This window comes from Varroa destructor, unplaced genomic scaffold, assembly GCF_002443255.2.
Source record: "Varroa destructor unplaced genomic scaffold, Vdes_3.0 BEIS01000003.1, whole genome shotgun sequence".
NCBI classification, from domain to species: Eukaryota; Metazoa; Arthropoda; class Arachnida; order Mesostigmata; family Varroidae; genus Varroa; species Varroa destructor.
In genome coordinates, this window is record NW_019211456.1 from 15,109,004 (window position 1) to 15,131,647 (window position 22,644).

Consider the following 22,644-nt stretch of genomic DNA (forward strand, 5'->3'; position numbering starts at 1 on the left):
AACATATGTACATGCGAATTTACTCAAGTTAGAAATGATCGCGCCCTTCTGAATCGAACTAACTAATAATTACCAGCTTTTCATCTACCATTTATCCTTTTCCATTAAGTTGGCTCTTACTTAGCATTTCTTAGATTGACGTTCGCTTAGTGACAGGCCTCACTTTGTCTCACTTATCTTTATTCTTTCGCCTGACGCCTGTGCTCCAACAGCCATGCATACTCACCGTACGTTAGATACACGTGTAGCGTATCTGCGTTACCAATTTCATGGTCGCTAAACTCACTTTGGCACAGCATTGACTCAGAGCATAATTTACCATTCGCTAGTCACCGTTTATGCTACTACGTACCATAGTTACTGACATCATACCGAGTGGTATCGTTCCCTCGACAAAAAGCCACTTTAGCGTTTACCTCTTACCCATCATTTATTGTAGACCCGTGTACGGATATATACGATGTAAGAGTAACAGCATTGTTGGTGGACCGCTGGCTGACATCGTCCTAGGCTCTACACGTCTGCTGTCCAAATTCAGATAATTGAATGAGCATTCGACATATTGGCCCCTGGCGCACTTTGCTAAGGACAGAGAGAGGAAAGGAAAAAAACCATGCGCTTAGAGACCATTGCAAGACGAGGCCATTCGCTTACTCTGTCGTTGGAATTGGATGTTCTATGAAGTTTAAATAAGAAACTATAAGAACCGCATGCGTTCTTATGAGGCACGTTTTCGATTCAATGATTCGTTTAGCGAATGCTGGTTAGTTCACAGTTTTAAGTTAGAAGTTGACTTATACACCCGCTATTACCATTCCCTAGTTCAAAGATTACTTCACTCTGTTAAGGCGACGGCAATACATGTAGCATTCCTTATCGTTATTCTTCTAAGTAATTTAAGCGTTGCTAAAACAGCAGTTACATCGATGACTGTTATACATGTCTGTGATTACGGCTAGTTATCATATTCATGACTAGTCCTGTAACTATAAAGTTATGCGACGAAACAATGATGACTAACTTGAGAGACCTGCACGTTATCCTCTACTAGATGGGATATCTATTTTTCACAGGTTCGTTCCTTTGGACACGGCTCCCTTCCGCAAACAATTCAAGGCTAAAGAAAGAACCTGTCAACAAGAACCAAGCCGGTGCCAACCCTTCATCCTGTACATACATTGGCGACAAATTGTAACTAGAAATTTGTTGCGAATACGGCCGAGCCAGGGCAAAAAAGCAGTTTATGCGTTCTTGAGTGTCCGCTGTGTGATCTTCTCTATTCGCCATCAGGCCGGGACCGATCATCCCCAGTGCTTAAGCCGCACGCAAAATACCGTCACCAATTTGTAAAATTCATGCGTTTTCGACGGTCCACAACAGTGAAGGTAACTCATAAAAAATTGTGCACAGAAGATGTACCCAGCGAGCTCTGTGCGGAGATCTGTAGTAATAAAGCTAAACAACTTCAGTAACTTTTTTACAACTTCAACAGTACAACATCCTGTCGTAAAGATTTCACTATTATGGAATCCTAACTTATACTGATAGGCTAGCGTGGGCATTTTTTGACGAGAGAATGCGTCTGGCACCAGGTGCTGGCTGACAGACACTGGCCCACAACCGTCAAATGCCACTTCCTGCAGACTAAACAGCGCGACAAGATGCGCAACACATGAACAAGATGAATGATTGAAGCCGAGAAGAGCAGGATTTGTCTTCGGAGATGTCTGCCCGCGTGGCCTGCTTGCGGGGCCTGCTTGTTAATAAATCGAAGGAGATGCGCAAGGGAAAAAAGCGGTATGAATACAAATCTACTGGTATTAGCTAACCTAAAATGATATTGAAATTATTCTTGGATTAGGGCTAAACTCTGCATTTGTTATATAGGTGTGATTGTCTCCGTTTTTATGTTATTTTGAATCATAATGATACCTGTTGTTGTTAGCGGTCATTCGACCGAGCTGGTTAGAACCAAAACTGTCCGGCCTCAATTATTTGTTTGTTGATAATTTTCTTTATATTTCCATTCTATTCTACCGTAATTGTGCTTAATCTATTCTATTGCGCTGCTCAGAAACGCACCTTTTCGTAGCGAACCACCATTAAAACTAGCTTATAGGTAGCTCTGTTAGCCTTGTTGAACGATTTATTGAGTTCTTTACCCTCTTGCTATTCAGCAATATCCTCTCACTTACCTAAATCAGGTTTAACGGTACACGTTTGGCCTTGTTTTCCTGTTTGTGGATACCGTTGGAACTTGACAGACAAGCATACTTACTCGTATACATTCCTTTTCCGTGGAAAACTGTCAAACGATCGTTAGCAGATCAATGCCGATTCGTCCTTTTCTCTAACGTATTAACGTTCCTTTGAGTCTCTACCGCCGATTAGCAGACAAGGTAATTTTGACAGATCCGTTCGGACCGGCATAAACTGTTCTGGTGGCCTTATGAGTGTGGCAAGTGTTGAACCGGGCTCTGCTCATGTTTATGTTGTTGTTACGTGTGAGAATAACAGCGCTAGCGAGATAGATACAACAAACGCGATCGGTTCGGTTTGTCAACGGACCAGGCATTGGCAATCGGATGCCGCTATTGAGTAGTCAACGGTCAGCTCTGGTCGACATCGTTCTAATACGAGATACGGAATGGGCAGAATGAGATAGATGCACACTACAAGCGAACTATAGAGTTTGTGTGTAATGCTCGTGGTCAGAGAAACTCGTCATAATAAAAGGTAAACCAGTAATAATTTTGTGCCACGACAAGCTAATAGTAGGTCGAGATACCGGAACAGTTGGGTAGATGCTTCAGTAGAGCAGAAAATACACCTTAAATTATTGCATTTTTAATTATGTATCTTTTTTTTTAACTGGTTTACTTTTCACCGGGTATATACTTTTCTCCTTTAGGTTTGAATTTATGTAACTTTAAAAACTTAATTTATACGCGTGAATTTTCTTAGGTATTGAAGATAAGTGAGAGTGACATACGAAAGCATACATTGCAGTACAGAAACAGGGTAACGTCAGCGGTAGGGGTTCTATTAATATGATATTTTAAATTCGAAAAGTTACGAGATGTTGCATATTTTCTACAGTATGCGTATGTTAACATGGTCCTGAATACGCAGATCCTTGCACATCGGGATCATACGGCTGTGACGAAAGAGCCTATCAGATGTCTCATTTTTGGGCATCGCCATTCGTGTCTAGCAGCTTCTGGTCGGTTCAACGCTGGGGTTGCAGAAGAAAAACGTCAAGTGTTGATTACTCTAAACCGAGTCTTCAGTTATTTGACATTAATACGCGATTTATCACACCGTAAGTGTATGTAAATATTTTGGTCATGTTGACAATATGGTTTCATGGCACTAACTCGGTACATCGATTGAATTATGTATTGGCGGTAAACTAAATATGGCATTCTAATCAAAAGAATATAGAATTTTTCCCAGCGAATCTGCTACCATCTTTCACCAACGCATATGTAGCTTCCAACAAGCAAAGCGTTTCGATGTTTCTAGACGTAATTAATCAACAAGTTACGGTCGCCGGCCAAAAACGCTTTTCAGAAGTTAATAAGTAGCAGTTCGTGGTTAGCTGCTATAAGACACACATTTGATAGTGCTGACTTTGTAGTCGTTCGACCCGCCTCCTGGACCACTTTCTAGTCGTTGACCATTATCAGTTGTTAGGTATTTTTTATCTCTGATAGTGATCCGGTCTTACTATTCTCTATGTCTGTATATAGTTAATAGGTGAATAGCTTGAGATAAGCTGCGAAACGAAAAGGTCGATGAGTTGAAAATGTGGACAAAACTTAGAGCAGATAAAAAATTACGTACCACACTCACCAGTGTATAAGCCCCACTAATTTATATGGTTGGGTCATAGGGGCATCATTTTGGCGGCTTGTAGGAATCGACACATTTCCCTGTACGGGTCGTAACTCTTTTATACTGTCCCGACCATGAGATAGAGCAACGTCGTTTGTTAACGTCGACAAGATAAGTTTCTTGACTACAAATGAACGTTCCATATTGCAGTCGCTTCATAGCGCGTAGGTTAAAAAAGGATGACACGATTATAAGACAGACATATCTCACGAATGAGCTACCAGCTTCGAGACACAGGTAGTACTGAATCGCATATTGGGCTGGCTGTGGCTACATGCGTTTATTATACATAATACAGGTCGTTAGGGAAAGAACTTTAGGGCTTGAATTTGCAGCTACTTGACCTTTTCCTACCTTCGATTTCAAGTGGTTCCCAGACGTCGAAAAGCCCTTCGAGATCTGACGCAGAAGTAAACTTCTTCAACACAGAGCTCTAGCCAGCGTATTGCATCTCTGGCAGTCGCTCACGGTGTTTACGATTTGGCGACAATTTGTCGAATGTCAAGATGTCAGACGAAGTACACGTTCTCTGAAGGTGGCATGGAGACTGACGTCAATCTCGACTTCAATCAGTAATAGATGGGTACAGAACTGCCCAAGCCATTGCGACTTACCAACCACTAGAGGCTGCCCACAGTCACAGACGAAGTGCAATGGATGGTAGCGTGCTGTAGATGGTTCGCATTTGTGGCCAGATAAATCTGTCCTGCCTGCGCCACCTTGGCGCCCTAAATATTGTCTTGTGTGATTTACGTAATTATGAACTCCGGATGTTGGTGCGACTATCTATCCGTGTACGGCCTAGCCTCGATGATCCGCTGCCTGCTTATTACAATGTTTTTGGAGAAATATAGAATATTGCAATTCATTGTTTTGGCAGGTACACGAACATTTTACTTTCGCACTGCCCTGGTCTGGGAAAAACTTTCCCGACACGCCCCCTTTACGTGAATTGTATTAGTTCTTTAGGAGGCGTCGGTTCAGGTGGTACTTGTACATTTTCATCACGGTATTACAAGCGTTCGTTTGCATTAAACGCTGAGTACTACTAAACTTGAAAAAATAAGCTAAAATTGCATAATTTTAGTGTACTAAAATAGACTGTTGAATCGCGGCACGCTGTTCTATGACAAACCAAAGCAAAATAATTATAATACAGATGAACATATCTATTGAACTTGAATCAAAGTTGTCAAGACAATGCTGCAGGTGTCAAGTTGGTATTTTGACAAGATACGCTTCTAAATCGAGGGAGTGATCAGGCGAAGATTTTTTCCTTTCGAACTATATGGCTACTAAGTCCGAAACTAAGGCGTCGGATTTTTGATGAATTTCTTTCGTGAAGTACTTTCGGAAATGCCATGCACGCCGTGTCGCCTTTGAGAAACTAAAACTAAAAGATACGGATTGATAGCATTCGTCAGTAATAATCGTAGTGAGGATTTTTAAAATAGCAGGATGTTGTGCACGCGCGCTCAAAGTCTCCTCAAGGAAGTGACAAGCCAGATTAGTAATGCCGATCACTAAGGTATCCGAGGTGCGTCACTCTACTGTATAGCTTTAGGACATTGTAAATTATCCACAGTTCTATTGCTATACCTACGAATGCATTATAATTATGGATGTATTCTAGCATAGGATCGTGAACCTGCACAAACTAATTATCAATTGCATCTACTTTTACTTTCTCACCACCTTTCGACGAAGCCAACGATTTTTTCATGGAATCGGCCGTTTGCAGGAAACACTGCAATAATACATTATTATATAACATTTATCGGACTGCACAACCGGAGAGCGTGAGCATATGCATCTATCAATCGTATCATACTAAAATCAACGATGTCGGCTATCGGCGCCTACAGTGGATATAGTGGCGATGGTGAGAACGCCTATTTTCATGCGGGCTCGCCTACCCACGACTTATGGCGGAACTACGATAAAGTGAGTTCTCCGCATACTTTAAATGACTGACCAGACGTGTCGCTGTCAAGAAGTTTTCGATTCAAAACGAAAGTCCTTGGAAAAACAGAAAATGAGAGCTATAATAGCTTTCCCTCCAAACAGGAACATTTCGGCTGCAGCGCTAGTTGCCTATCAGGTGTTAACTGTACAGTAGATACCTAGATGTCTCAACCGCCTGGTGCAGTGATTCGTGCATACAAAGTGGCCAGACATGAAGGTAGTCTAAGTGTTGGGTAAAACTATTGCTGCTTTCTTCTGAGTTGTTACAGGTTCTGGCTACACTGATCTGTCCGAACGAAGACGGGATGTAGGAGTCAAGCTGGCAGCACATATACTACATGTGTAGTCCACAACAATGGAAAGGTATTGGGCGCAATCTGCAGGAACTCGCGCGACCCGCAGTTCAGGTAACCTCTCCTGCGACCGGTCAACGACACGTCCTTTATCATTGCCTGATGCGAGGTTCTATCACCATTTCGGGTTGATAACTCCTAGAGTAGACTTTTTGGAACTAAACTATGTGATGCGATTTACAATGTGCGGGTCACGCTGGCAAACCTCGTCACGGCATTTCAAGCGTTGGCTATCTACTGCAGTTATTGCTGCAGTCGTCAAACAATAATGTTAGACATTAAATAGATCTCACTTCTTGCTTAACGAAAGACGGGGCGAACAAGACTAGATGGCTTTAATGGTAATTTATATATATTGGTTAAAAGTAACGACCTACTGAAGCCTAACAAAACTCTTGACTACCACTTTTACGTCAGAAGAAAACATCCTACACACGTGTCAATTGTGCTATTGTCCAAAGATGAAGTCGCCCCGCAATTTTCCTAACATCTTCTGTATATGGCAATATGCTGATATCGCCTTTGTGCTGCTACCAGCTGCGATTCTCCAACCGCACCAAAAGCGTTCCCCTATTCGAATACGATGTTTCTATAGCATGACGTGGGGAACCTAGTGCGTATTGGGGAAAGGCAACGCGTTTCTTTAATGCTCGCACTTTTGCTCACCTTTCCTCTCGTCTCATAAGGCCCAAAGTTTTGTAGTGGTCTAAGTAGAGGCGGACTGAGTGCGCTGTACGCCTTTCCGACAGTAGACGCATAAACGTGACGAACGCAAAGTCCTCGTTGCTCTTCGACCTCAAGTCACACCTAACGCGCGGCCGAAGTCGATGGTTCGGCTGGATGTGCTTCGCTCTTTTTCGCAGCATCGAACGAAGTTGTCGGCTTGATTTGTGAATAAGCAGTGACAGGACAAATCATCCGAGTATTTCAAAAGAGATTCGTTTCGGCTGTGCAACGAGCAAAAAGCCAATTGCGGCGCGCTCGCTATACCCCAGTCTTCAAGGGCAACAAAGTATTCCTCTCAATGCTGCCGACGACGCATTGCTTCTGGGTATTATGAAACGCGAGCTCCCGTAAGGCTGCGGCCATGCAGTCAGTCACTCGTCGGCCAAAACGACCTTCTAAGTTAACGACGCTAAAAATCAGGCCGTTTTATCTGCAACTGCTATCGCTGCTGTTACAAGGATGATATGGGGTCAGTAGGGACGCGTAGGGCTACAGGGTCAGCTTGTCATCTTCCAAAAGATCTAAGTGAACTACAAAAAACACGAGAAGAAAGAACCAAGTTCAAAGGCGTGTTTCACTCAAGCTGAATGTCAGTGGCGAAAAAAAAACAGGTCCAATGAAAATATAGTGCCTTTTAATGTATCACAAACAAGCCCAAATTCTGTGTGCACACGGTTCATCAGATGCTTTGATTATTTGCTATCAAACAATTATATACGATACAGTACAACAAGTTACGAGAAGGTGGAATATCAATATGTGCTGTTTTGTAAAATCTAATATAAGAGTTCATTAATTTAATACACTGCTAGCGATACTGAAGGAGCTAATTGACAGAGCTATTATAATTAAATTCACTTTATTTGAAATGTGTCGCAACTTTCGGGCCTGGTTCATGTTTACACCCTTCTTTCGCTGTTCCCTTTTACACGATGAGTGACTTGGTGAAAACCTGAAGGGCTTTCGCTGCCCAAAGAAAAACCTAACGCGCCAACGATCATAAGGCATTCTGACAACGTCTTCACAAAGAAGGCGGCCAATGATGGCCTGCCTTCAGTTTTCGCTCGCCCAGGTCTCATACGCGCACGAAATAGCAGCGTAAGCACTGCGTCACTTTCGCTCACCTACCCTGACCAAACAAATGTGAAACGAGATGAACTCACATAACCATTCAAGAAACGAGACTTTCAACCAACAGCTGCACGCACTGCTCGTGGCGACACAAACTGTCCATATAATTTTATTCGTAGACGGACGAAGTATCTGTATTGTTGTCTTGATCATTTACTCAGGGACTGGAAAAATTTTACTGAAATGACGGTCACAGCGGCTCGGGACAAAACGAAGCTCATTGATTCATTAAAAATGAACAATAAACGCAGGGTCATATTAAGCCGTTTAACGAGCTTGCGAAGTTATGCCGGTATATTTATCTATGGATAACTATACGTCTCCTGCTATATAACCCAAGAGCAGGTAACGGCTGTGAGGTGTCAACAACAAAGTTAGGTAAATCTGCTATATATATATATATATGTAAATACTGTACATATACGCACATCAACGCACGTTTGGCTTGACACTGAACAATGCAAATTCAACAACCATAGCGTTAACGATTGTGACGGTTTACCACCAGCGGCAATTTGCGATACGGTAAGTGCTGCCTCTGTAGTTATGGCAACGCTCTAATTTTTTTTCTTCGTATCATGTTGTTTTCGTCTCCCTGCTGTCCGGGTCGCCATCGCTAAGCTGCTGCTGCCACCAGCGCCGCGTCTGCGGCTGCTATCGTTATTGCTTTTATTAATTTTGTTGTTGTTGGCGACGCTGCTGCCGTTGCCGTTGCCGTATTATTGAGTCAACGTGAAGCGAATCAAGTATAACTAGCGACGTGCGAGAGGCAGGGGCTCTGATGGCTGCGAGGGTGGATACGGGTTTGAGCTTCGTCCTCTTGGCTGGTTTTTCCGCCGGTCCCACTATAACTGCTTGCTTTTTCTGCTGACTTTGGCGTTCTGGCCGCCGTCACTGTCGGTGTGATGTTGTAGTTATTGCGCTCACGGCTCTGTATCAAAAGCTGTAACACGGCAAGAGTTGGTCGAGCCCCGTACTCCCACATAAAAAAATGAACAAACCAAAACCGAGGTCCACCCGCCAAATTGGTAATTGGTTAAATCGTTGCTACTGCTGTTGGCGCCGCAAAGCTGTTTCGGCTATGGTTCACCTCGAAGAAAAGATGGGAGGACAAAAGGGAACGTAAAATGGGAAAATTAGAGACAAATAAGCGACGCGTTGGACAGCAAGTACAGAGCCATTAAGGTCGTCTGCTATTGTTGCTGGTTAGTTGGCTTTTCCTGTCATTATAGTGATGCTGGTGGTACACTTAATGCTATTGTTAGCTACGTGAAAAACGTATCGCAGGGGAGCCCGCCGATATCCCCTATAGACTGTAAATGACTTAATGGCAATTGAGACTATGTGATTCAAATCTGGGACTGGTAAACGTCATAACAATGTCGTCCTTTTATCATCTGTAAACGCATATACATAACATTTAAATTGCAATATGATTGTTATAATGATGTCGATTCTTAGTGATTCCCGATCTGCAACCAAGGGCATATAGCAATGCAATATGTCAGGCCATCGTGGCTATTGCCTATGGCATTTACTCACTAGATTAGTCTAACCTGCCGTTGGGCTCCATTTTTACTCGAGATGTTTTTACTTTCAGCTGTCAGTTTTGGTTGTTTACTCAACGTAATTATGCTTGTTCCTTAAGAATATAAACATAGATTTGTGCAAAAACAACCGTCGAGATAATTGTCCAAGATCCTGTGATAGCCGCAAATACCTTCGACGAAACAGAGCCTTTTTTGCTCTACTGATGTCATTATTTTTCTTTGATGCTCGACCGAACAACCTGGCGCTCCGCACGCGATGGCCACGTAGGTGCCGCTGGTACTTTATATATAACATGTTTTTGTCAAATCTCATTACCGCAATGTGAGTAATTCTATCGAAGGGGCTCTGGCGATTCTAGCGCCCCGGCCAGCTCTTGTCGGGACATCCTGACAATGTAACCAGTCGACAATGTAACAATGTAACCAACTATTGTAGTTCAATCAAGTATTCCTCGTATCGTTCACCCTTTTCCAAGCTAAGAGAAGCCTTGTTAACGATGCTAACACCTACTATCTTACCAACATAGCTGTTATATCTGCGCACCTAACGGTTACTGATATGGCGCAGGCCACACGCAGTGTGCCGCTATAATCCATGTAGTTGACAGTTACCACCAAAATAAATGCACGCGAAGACCAATGGTAAGCCCGATACCAATAGATGAGGAGAGAATCGTAGAAACAGGCCGCTAAAAAAAGTTCCCGATTCATTCTTCAAATGGTGACGGAGTACAGAACTATACTACAACACGGCCTGCACACGCATATATGCATATATATATATATAGAATGGCCCCATTGCACTAGTCCTAAAATCTATTTTCTTAATGAATCGACAGTAAGGAAAATGCAAAAGAAAAGTCATATTTATTAGCTTTTCCCTACATGTCTAGGCATTGTTTCGTGTATTTGTTGTATGTTTGTAGTCGGTGACAGCGTTTAAGATTGACCTATGACGGCTTAATAATGCCTCAAAATTTCTTTGTTTCTGTTAGTAGCTTACATTATTCAAGTTGCAAATGTGCCATATATTGGTTATGTCTCCTAGTCGCTCCTACGGTAGATACGTTTAGCTGTCCGACGAGAGTTGGCGGTCCGGCGTCAGAGCGTTACTACCGACGCGGCAATAGCGTGGCGTAACGGCATCAATGAACGTCGCTAGCTAAACCACACGGAAGTAGATAGAAGATAGACCACTTATTGGTTTGCTTCCTTGAAGAGGTGTATAAACCTGCATTCTCTATAGTTGCACTAACGTAACGTTATTTTAACACCGTAGTTACTGTGACGTGAACGCGGAGAAACGCGGACCAAGCACATTTTTTGAAAGAATCTATTCGAGACGTCCTTATCAAAAACTAGCCGTTCTACATAGTCATGGTGATGCGGGAAAATGGTATATGCCCACCACAAAACAGAAACCACTCATGACATTCAGAAGATTTAGTGAAATGCCCTTGCTAACTTCGATGGTAATTATTTTCGTCGGCGGCAAAGTACAAAAAATCGAATGCGTCGTATCTCATGCTAAGTTCACTAACTTAAACGTGGCCAACATCTACCCACCTGAACTATCGAAGAGTATTTCGTTCATTCATTCATTCGTCGTTTCGATGGCTATTAACGAATCTAGGATTAATAAGCGAGAAATCATAGATTTTTATCTAGAGCAGCATTTGGTATTTTTGCAATTTTTAAAAACTCATATCGTTCTTGTTCAACTTATTGGCAAAACCTATAAAACACAGTGCCGATACGAATATAATTGACATATGAGCATGAGCAAAAAATACGTAACTAAAAATTAACGTTCCAGCCAAAAAAGCCATCATATATATGCAGTAACCATAAGTTGGCATTGAAATAAACTTCCAATGATGCCTAAATTCTGCTTCTGATGCTATCTTATACTGATAATACCTAATCTAGCAATTACTGAAATTTTAGCCGAACCGTAACGTGTACACATTTTGTTTTTCATTATAGCGGATTATTCAAAAAAGCCCCTATATCAATACGGTCTGAACTAATGCTTGCCGGCAATACTGAATGGAGTACTAATCATTGCCACGACTATTAGACGCATTACAAATATATGCCATGCGTTCTGCTTGATAAAAGTAGGCATGAAAAAAATGATCAACGATAGGTCGATTCTCGATGGTACGACAGTTCCAATACATAAACCTCTCGTCTTTTTATGCCTTTTCGGCATATTGTTTCATTATGCCCGCTCTTGTGTTTATGTTTTGCTAAACAATATACCTCTCGTAAAGACGTATCTCTTTAAATAGATCATATCGCGCCTTCAAAGTCTAGCGTATTCACGTGAAGGACCTTCGATTAGAGTACCTTTCTATTCCTGCAATTGGTACTCGTGCTTATATCCCGCATAGAGAAAAATCGTTACCTTCAAAAGCTGAAATTCAAAGGTAATTTCACACTAAAGTGAAACATAAAGTCATTTTTTTATCACCTCATTATGCATTCGAGACATTTGAAAACGTTCCGAACTGTTTCAGCTACTTTTCTCTTCCATCCTTACCATACACAAAGAAGCCTTCGATAGAACAGAGATTGGCGCACGTTTATAGTTGTCGGGACAACTTGCTCAACCGAAAAGGCGCTACTTTATCAACATGTTTAAGTAGAAGTCAGACGGTTTCGACATTGTCCTATCGTTGTAACCTTCTCAGCCCGTTCGGTAGGTAGGATATGCTTTATAAATGCCAATGGGTAAAAACACTGCGTTTAAACTGCAAATAAACACACGCTGGAAACCGTATTAGTAAATTTTTCAGCCATTTGTCTGGCGTAGGCTTACCGGCCCGTGAAATCCTGTACCATTGAAGCGCCCTGCACCTAATCTGGCGTTGCGTTGTATATGACAGGGGTATATGTTACGCAATTAATGAATCGCGTTTGTCTGTAAACAGAATTATCCTTTAGTCAAGGCTTTCAGCTCCATAGATGAGACCTATTGTAATGGCTTTCATTATGCCCCAGCTTGAATCCGTATCCAGAACGACGCCATTTTAACGTGTGGCAGATCGAACTGTCATAATGGGATGCTCTAATATTGTGTTCCCATTTTTTTTTTTGTTTCTCTTTGACGTTTTGTTACACTCTATAATGTCACTCAACAAGTATTAGCTTTCTCTATGTGGGTTATATACCGTATTATGTTTAACCTGCTTTTAGTTAGTACTGCCGAAATGCCCCACATAGTTGCAGCTCGGCAGAGACGGCATCTTCAGTTGATGAAGAATACGTTCCGCACCTCATCTGCTATTATTATTTTCAAGCCAAAGGCGAATGCCCTATTAAGCTGTCAAATTGGACATCATTATTATGGCCAGTACTGTATAGTACGATACAACAACATTGCTTACCTTTACGCACCCATAATGTAGCAGCTAAGCACGTCTGAATGAAACAATTCTTTGGCGCATTTCTCTATCTGAATTTCTTTTGATTTGTATCTAAACATCTCTCCTTTTAAGCCCTACGTTCGGTCTGACCAGTGTGCTCTATCTATTCCTTGACTCATCCTGGTATTGTATTCTACATCGACTGGTCGAAACAGGCACACCCAAGGCTTCTCCTCCCGCCCACAGCCGTTGCTAAGTCGTACCTAGCCTCGTCTAGGCACAGAGTCTATATAAAGGCGCATTTGGACATGCCCACACGCACCACGCATGCACACCCAGACCTTCAATCTAGTATTGCCACCGGTATACAGGCCTTTAAGTAGGCCGCGCTTCCCATTAGTACTGTGGTACGCCTCAATTCGATTTTTCAGCCTTAATTGTCTTGAGTGATGTGTGCTGAGGTCATACGCACACCAACAACGTTGGATTATCGTGGCAGCAACTATAGTAGCGGCAGAAGCCGTAAAGGCAGCCGCTGTACCACTGTATCCTAACTTCGTCTATTTCTTCGCACATCTGTAGCTTCTCAATGTCGCCCGCAGGTCACTCTACGACGATTTGTACCAAGGCTAGATTTATTTCCTAGCCACTTTTTACCACCCGGCGTCGTCTTCGATTAAATTGCATTGTGTCTACCTTCACTCCTGCGTCAAGCCTCTCCCAAACGCTCGCTCAAAATACAGCCTACGCTTGGGCGGCGTTTACTTTGACGTTGATGTCGTTGTTATCGTCATTGACGCTACTGTTGTTGTCGTTGTTTGTGTTGTTGCCAATATTGCGGTCGTCCTAACATCCTCCACATAACCAACAGTACGACGGTATCAGAGATATATGCGAACGATCTAGCGTCGTTCTTTTCCTATCGTACGGTTCCGCTATTTCTCTGCGACTGTTATCACTGCCGTTGACACCTCTATGACGACAGTTAATGCTAACGATGACGATGATGATGGTGAGTGGCATGTGTCTACTTGTATAATAGGTAATGATGATCGTAGCGGTGATGGAGCTGGTACCTCGCTCTTGTTGTTGTCGTCTTCGTCGTCGATCAGATTGAGCCGCGGGATGGCTCTGCGCCGTACTGTTGCCCTTACTAGCTCGAGCTGTTAGGCGTAGCGTTAACGGGTATAACGGTAGCAATGGCGACGACAACGCCGCAGTAGCTACCGCCGATAAGCAAACAGAGATTAATACTAGCAGTGTTTCTAGCAGATGGTTGAGCGGAAGCAAGAAAAAGGGGAACGATGTTCTACGGGGCGAAAGAACGACAGACAAACGGATAGCGAGAAATCCAGCGACCAGTAGAAGCCGCAACGAAGAAGACAGCGTGTGAGAAAGCCTCGCTCTTCACTGTTTCTATCTTCCTCACCTTCACGCTGGTGTTGATGCTACCAACAACGATAGTAGCGATGCTCATGTCATTTGAATATATATATACATATATGTTGTAATACTTATAGGCAGGAGTTGTTTCACTGTGGTCGCAGTTGTAATGGTCAATGAAAATTGCTTCACTAAAAACAGGAAAAGGTCTGTTGATCCAAAAAACGTTTTTCCGGTCCCAGACGGCACCGGCTGTTTACGGTGACACTCCTAAAGACAGGAAAGAGATGCGCTGATGCTAGCGGCTATAATTTGTCACGGCCAGTAGAAGAATTGTTTGAAGTAAGAAAAATAGCGTTGAAGAGTCAAAAAGAAGTGGGCGATTGTGTTCGTGGTACTGTTATGTGGTAACAGCGTACACTGTACGATGATCATTTCGATCCCTCTCTAAGCGGATTGCGCATAGGTACCGACCTCAGCTATCCTTTCGGTGAAGTTTCTACATGCAGATAACGGTTAAATGCTCACAAACTCCTGTGACTTTCCTCTTAACATGTCTGTCTATATATAGACACGTGTTTCGGAAAAGCAGGTTTATTGGAGCTGATGTTTGTTGTATTGAAACAGGTACATGACCATTTTTACAAACACCAACCAAAGTTCTGCCTTGAATATTCGGTAATCAGTTGCACAAATTGATTTCTGCAGCTATCGCAGTTGACGAAGTATCATAAGCAGATCACTGTGGCCTGGTATCGGATCCTTGCGACCTTGTATGGATCAAGTAGCTTTGTTAATCCCCGTTTATTTTGTCTCCATGAATTATGAACACTGCATGAAATATACCGTTCACAACAGATAGTCATACTACTACTTTGTTTATAGCACGAATATCTTTAGATAATTAATAACAAAGACAGTCCTCGACCGACTCCATGTCCTGCCACCCTTTCTATTGACAGACAATGATATCACAGTCTCATGCAAGAAACAGTCTTTTCTTTATAAACCGCGTTGCTTGGATTTTGCAAACACTTACCATTTAGCTGAAAAGAAAATGTTAGTTCGTGTCCAAATACCGCTGGCCTATTGTCATAGTACTTATTATTAAAACATTCGATGTATTTACACACTCACACACACACACACACACATTGGGTTTTGCAATTCAGCGAGGAAACAGATTTCTCAAGAACGGCACAGTGTACACAAAAACGTGGTAGTAGCAGCAGCAGCAGTAGCAGCTGTCGATTACATTGTAGGCCTTGGATTTAGCAGAGTCAGCTTTGCTGTATCATGACAATATTCAGTCATCAACTGAATATATCCGCTGCATAGTAGAAATTTTAAAACTATTTTGTGAATCGCTGGAACTTGATAGAGGGGTCTAATTATGTGGCGCATGGAGGCGCTAATTCCTCTAAGCAGCCCGTGACAGGTTCGGATAAACCGACATGATAGTTTAAGGTTCCTGATGGCGGATCAGTATGTATGAACATATATCATTATAGTACATTCGACACTTATACAACCAGCCTACACATGTATTGACTGATTGAGGGTCTGATAACATACGATAGAAGACTGTCTGCAGTATATCGGCAGATGCTATTACAGATCCGTTCAAAGATGAACCCTATACGGAGTTCCTATTGAACGAACGAACGTATAGGATTTGTTGTGGAGGGTCATTTGATTTAGACGCGCTTAAAACGATAACAGCTTTCCATCAGTTTACTCTGGCTGTAGCAGTATATATCAAAATAAACGGCCATAACGATTCTGTTGATGCTCGATATACTCTTCGCTCTTCTACGTTAATGGATAGTTCAGATAAAACCTATACAGGTACGGAGTACCGCTCAGTAGAATACTAGACGTCAATACAGGTGTTAAAATCTCAATAAAAAAAAAAGTTACCTTCGCTGATTCAATCGATTTCCATGGCTGTTTAGCATTTAATGTTTCGGTCGAGCACGACCCGTGACCATTCTCTCAATACACCATTCGTTAACAGTGTTAGTTGGTGGGTGTGTGGAGATCCCCCACCCCCAACAAACTTCAATCGGACCTTAAACTATCATAAATTTTTTTTTTTCAAATTTTTCTTTCAAGAAACGAAAGGCTTCAAAAGTGCAGTTCGTCCCATGGAATAGTATAGTATTATACATATTCAATTTTGCCTTAGGTAATTTCAACGATGCCGGCCTCGATACTTCGGTTTCTGACATGGCTCATACTAAATCTCACCTAAAACGAAAATGGCAAAAAAAAACAATGATTGTTCTGTCTACTTTTATTCTTTTTTAGATTTTCCTAATCTGATCGCTAGTCGAAATCAAACATATACTAATCTATCATTTAATGGAACATGTTTTTAAAAGGAAATCTAGTAGTATATAGATAGTATGATTATTTTTGCGAGTTGAAGTTAGCGTGAGCGGTTTCACCATGTTTTGCCACATACTTTTTTTAATATCTAGATGCGACTTAAGTGTGAAATGAGTGTTAGGCACAATAGCGCAAAATCTTTTCGGCTAATTGAACTTACTTATTTTCCTCGAAATTAAGTTCCCTTTCCTACGTGCATTAATGTTGTAGATTCCACTGCTTAAGTCTCTCTCTCTCTCTCTCTCTCTCTCTCTCTCTCTCTCTCTCTCTCTATTCATATGTTCTACTAGGCGATTTCTGATCTATAAGCTAGTTTCCATACCATGCGTGTCCAGCTTGTCCTGGTTTGATCCTCTAGCTGTGTCTGATGATGATTGCTTTACGTGAGGCAGGAAATAATTGGATATTGACTCTGCCGTAAAATAACGTCCAGTCAAATGATCTCGTCAATCGCACTACTGCATTCGCAAACGCATCGATCGATTCAATTGACCCTAGTTTTCGGGCATCCCCAGTTGATAATTAAATTAGCCCAGTGATCTAAAGAGACCAGTCGTGTACTGTACTAATGGGTTGAAGCTATGGATCGTGTTGTTGGTTGAGCTTTCCGTATAGCTCTTGCACCCGTTCGCGTCTGTCAAGTATAGAAAATCTGAGTGCTATTTTTTTTAAATGGCAAAATCAATACGATTAAGCCAGCAACTAAACTAATGTAGGATTTCTCTCTAAATATGACAACAGTACAATGGCTGGTGCATTACACACTGTAGATCTAAATTAAAGCTCGCAAATATCATTATAGGTACGTTTTACTGTCATCATTTCTTTACAATCTACGTGTTGTGAAAAGCCACACCACTGATTTTTCATGTTGCCGTCACCGTAAACGCTTTCCGTGCGCGTTCATCTACACGACGTTTTTAGCTAAACATTGTCCGCGTTGAAACCAATATGTATCTTCAGTGGTCTCTCCCTCGCTCGCTTTCTACAAGCTTATTATCGCAGAGACACAGTAAGTAATTTTGTTTTTTTTCTCTCTTCTTCCTATCAGCCAGCGCGTGCTGGTTTTAGTCGCGAGCCAGGAGATTATCCGAGAAGGCCAAAAAAGCCCATTGGGCTCGTTTGGCCAGTTACCAGTAACTGGTGTTGGTACCAATATTGAGTGAACGGTTGCCTCTAATACCTCTAACCTCTATAGTACCGTCCGCCGATGCCGCTGGCGTCTGCTTTCGCAGCCACGAGTAGCACTGGTGTCTACGGCAATATGACAAACCACTTCGGGGTGGATTCGTTCATCGATAAATCACATCGCGCGGCTATACTATGGGCCCCTCTAAGAAAGAAGGGAGAAGTTCACCTATAGACAGACGGACACAATCGCACAAACAAAGACGAAGAAATGTTGGTAGCAAAACGGAGGCGGCGGCGGCGGCGGCTGCTGCTGCTGCTGTTGTTGTTGTTGTTGTTGTTCACAAACACAAACCGGCCCATTGCCGTGCCTGTCGCCGTGGCCGTCGCTGACGTCTGATCAATACGACACGCTCGTATATAACTATATAGCATGTTGCGTACGTCTAGCGCCTGCTACGACGTTCCGCTGTAATGTCACTTCACTATGTTGTGACAATAACAACGATAGTAGTAGCAAAACGCGTAAGGCCGCTACCGTTATGTTCTGTATGTGCTGTCGTTTGATTATAGTTACTGATGATCATCAGTTGGCGAAAATACATCTACGTGTATCGTATGTTTATGAGGAAAGCGAATGTGCTTGGTGGCCTGTTACTTATGAACTGCGTAAGTAGGAAACGAAATTCAACATAGTGGGGCACTTACTACCGAGAATCGGTCTTGAGAACCGATACATGCGAAGGCCGGATAGCGCAATATGAAGCTGTCCTAAGACGTATAAATGTAAAACTGATAGAAGCCTCACGTTACACAGTTGGTCACCGGATCGAAAAGATCGGATTCAATCGGCTTCTTGAAAAGAGTTAATAGCAGATAGTCTTTGACCTGACAGGGTTTCTCGACCAAACGTTCATTAGAGACACAACAGGCGTATACAGCCATAAATGTAGGGCCCTATTTAATGTTCATATGCGTTTATTTATTTGAGGTAAGGAAACAGGTAATTACACAACTAAAGAAAGCTGTTTCCACTCTGTTCTCAACTATAGATACATAATCGATATGCGTATTAGAGAGTTGGGTGTATATATCGTAACCCTTTTTTAGGGGCGTCCGGTCTTCCTGGTATTGCTGAGACTTCGTACTATTGCATATTGCTTTTAGTTAGATTGCGATAGTGCGACTTTCCTCTAAAGTTGTGAAATTTCATTTCAGCGAAAAGCCTTTGAGAGAAAAATAGGACGTTGGAAGCTCGCGCTAAGGTTAGCGAAAAGGGAGACCTGTCATACGCGACTACTTGTATAGTCAACCTATAACTTACCTCAAAAACTTCAGCGTCCTTTGTTACAAGTTGTTTGCCATGACCAAAGCCTGCCTTCCGGCCGCACATGTACTCGCTTTATGAAGAAAAAGGTCCGCAGCGTGCCTATTTTTTTTGCCCGTCCTGCAAAAATCATTTGTTTACATATCGCGTATGACTAGCGTTAGATCCATACGTATGAGGCAGTCAGTGCGTTAAATGATTCATATCTTCGCCACGTCTGGAGTAGTCAAAGTCTAACACAAATAATAACTAGGGAAACCTACACGAATGGTCTGACTGTCTGTCTATATGAATAATATTCTAATCGGTTTAATCGTGGCTGATATTTAGCGCAATGAACAGGACTTGAAGGATTCTAAGGATAGCCACTTTACGCGCCTCAGGAAATATTGCTTTTACAGTGAGATCGGAGATAGCGAAAACACAAGGTAAGATTGTTCTAAACCAATTGTATACTTTTTAAGCTAGGCAATTCTCGATAGAATCGTCAGCGATTCTCCGAAATACCTTCCGTAGCGTGTTGTTCTCGAATTTTATTTCTTCTGCGACAAAATATATAGTGTCTGAGCGTGAAACAACAGACCAGCATCCTCATGATGATGATAATGCTTGTGGAAATAATTACGGTTTTCCCTGTTCAATGGTAGACGAGAGGTACGTAGGCGTTCACAGAGAGTGACTTTGGTATCAGCGATATTTGGCTTTTCCGACCAATGCATTCGCTCAGGCAGTGCCGATCAGCTGTTGTGGCGATGCACCCAGCTGTTCTGATCTCCTAGAAGCGTCTGAGCTTCCGTTCGTAAAAGCCCACGCTCTATTGATCCAGCCCGCTCTAACAAGCCGTGCTAGAGTATACAACACATAGCCTTGTCCTCTATAAAATATCTTATAGGGATACTATAAGATTTTAAGGGTTTTGCATTTACTTTGCTGTGGTCGGCCATCGGCACGTACAGAAAAAAAGCACGTGCGTTAGCCAGACCATATATCTCAGCTAACCATTTTATCGATATCCATTGTACATTGCACGTCCGTTCAGTCTGGAAGAGCTTCCTTTAGAAACCTTTTCTAGACCTTCTCTACGTATTCACACATGTTAGGCCGTAGGTATTCAAGGGTTGAAGTTGGAGGCTTTTGCCTTATATATCGTGAGGTGTCTATGCCAACACGGCGACAAGAATTTTTTAATTCAATTGCAGATTTTATAATGCAATGGATACTGGAATCTATAGAATATGTAGCTCAGAATGAATAAGATTACGGTGACCAGCCATGGCTTGTCTATGAGTATATGAGCTACGGTATTGCTTGACAATAGTAGGATATACGAATTGCTTGTGTGAAAAATGTATAGCAAATTTAAGCTTATTTATTTAGCACTTTATTTTGTTTTGAAATATGGTCTATAGCCAACGCACACATTTTGCTATAGTTTTTGCAGAAACACTATTTGCGCGCCAAGAATGATCGTTTCAATTTCTTCATGCAGACACAATTTGAATGATGTCAAGTACTAAATACGTTAATGTGAACTATTCTTAGATAGGGCAACACTATATCGTTTGCCCATATCAAACCCCATAACACTTCGATGTAAACTGGTATTACATGTCTTGCATACATCCATGCGGCTCGTTTTAAGTCTTCATCAAGTTAGCATAGACATTTAGACGACGACGACGACGGCGAAACTTCTATGCACGTTCGTGCGGGTTCCGTCTGATAAGATGCCTAACGGTGGTGCCGGACGTACAACAACGAAAATCTCAACATTCATTTTATGCTTTTATCGAATGGATCAAGCTTAATGACGAACATCGAAAATAAATTTTGTATATGAGAAGTCGAACAAATCGTTAAGGTCGAGGGTAGCCAGCGGTATTAGGGGAACACGTATATGGCAATGAGTGTGACGACCTTTATCGAATAAATCGTTCGATACGTACAGAAGGGTCAGAAGATAATTGAATGTCTGTCTGGTGAACATATACTGGAAGATGGACGAAAACGGTGTCACTACGGGAGCTACTTCGCCCAAGTGAAGGCTGGTGCAGTCTTAGCTTGCGTAATCGATCCCATCACAATGATCGTTCAAGCTGGCCTCTTGGAGATCTATACAGGTCTAAAAGGTTTAACTAAATTTGTCTGTAGACTGAATATAGCCAGAACCTCCTGAACGAGCATGAGCTAGTTTCCTGCGGCACGAGCTATCAGTTCGATATGCAGAGACCATACTGAAATCTATGGCTATAAAGTATAGCTGTGCGATAAGTTTATGTTAGGAGAGCTCCTAGCCTTTGTTCAATCGCCGAGGAAGTTGAAAGAATGAAACCTCAATGGTACCACATATTATACAAATGTGGCAAACGTAATCCTACCAATCGTTTAGCACGGCAATTGCTAACGCCGTCATCTCTATTACGAATGTACGTCACGCGACGTTTTGGCGCTGCAGAGAGATATAATATAGCGGCAAAGTGATAATAGGCGAAAAAGTACTAGCGTCTTTTTTTGGGTATGTAGTTTAGCTTAAATGACTAGCGGGCTTGTCTGATAGCGGGTCATAATGTTTCCAAAAAACAAAAAAAAAAAAAAAAAAAAGCGATTCTACCTTGAACGCCCTTATAAATTTATAATTCACTAGTTGTTCTGCGGGGACTATTTATTTGTAAGCACACTTTAGCCATTCCAATATTAGTTACGTGGCAATTATTTATCTAGTAATCTACTCACGAACGAAACTTCGAACTTGAAGGGTTCAATTTCGCGTACAATCATTACGTAAGATCTGTATTTGTTGCTTGAAATGTCGTTTTTGTTGAATTGTTATTTGTTTGAATAATAACTATAATAAAATTATATGACGGGATAATTTTTGACTAGTAACAATGAAACTGACTGTGACTGATTATAAACAATGATCAATTATCCGCTTCGAGCTGTTACGTAATGGCGACTCGTCTCAAAAACAATTGCATGAAACGCTTCGTCACCATCTTTATCTCTAAAATTCAAACGTTTTTATTGAATACAAATTTCTCGTTCTAGTGAGTCTAAAACCGGATAAGATTTGCAACGGTCTAAAACCGGATAAGATTTGCAACGAAGGTGTGATCCTTATCTCGGCCCGGTCATAGACCGGACGCTACGGCCAATCTAATGCTTGTATTGTTCTTGTCTATTTTTTGCACATTATACCTTGCAGAGTGTAAATGCAATGGACACGCACGCGGCTGTCGGTTCAATATGGAGTTGTACAAGCTTTCTGGATACAGGAGCGGAGGCGTCTGCCTCCGATGTCGGCATAACACGGCTGGTAGATACTGCCATCATTGTAAGGAGGGATTCTATCGGGACGTCACTAAACCGCTCAACCATAAGCGTGTGTGCAAGTGTAAGTCACCATTTCTTTCATATAGTGA

At 42.1% G+C, this 22,644-nt stretch overlaps 1 protein-coding gene and 1 long non-coding RNA gene across 4 annotated transcripts in view; both read left to right on the top strand.

The window, feature by feature from the left end:
- The window catches only part of LOC111247248 (netrin-1-like), a 95,555-nt gene that overhangs the window by 12,950 nt on the left and 59,961 nt on the right, over positions 1-22,644 (top strand). For 2 of the 3 annotated variants that reach the window (XM_086983747.1, XM_022797934.2), the window contains exon 3: positions 22,428-22,616. The exons of the other annotated variant lie outside the window; for it this stretch is intronic. In XM_086983747.1, the coding sequence (XP_086839873.1) occupies positions 22,428-22,616 (189 nt within the window). The remainder of the gene's footprint in view (positions 1-22,427; positions 22,617-22,644) is intronic. 3 annotated transcript variants of the gene reach the window in all.
- LOC111247250 (uncharacterized) lies at positions 1,672-19,395 on the top strand. The gene is made up of 3 exons (XR_002672039.2): positions 1,672-1,797; positions 2,518-2,736; positions 19,114-19,395. It is a non-coding gene; the product is annotated as an uncharacterized LOC111247250 (long non-coding RNA).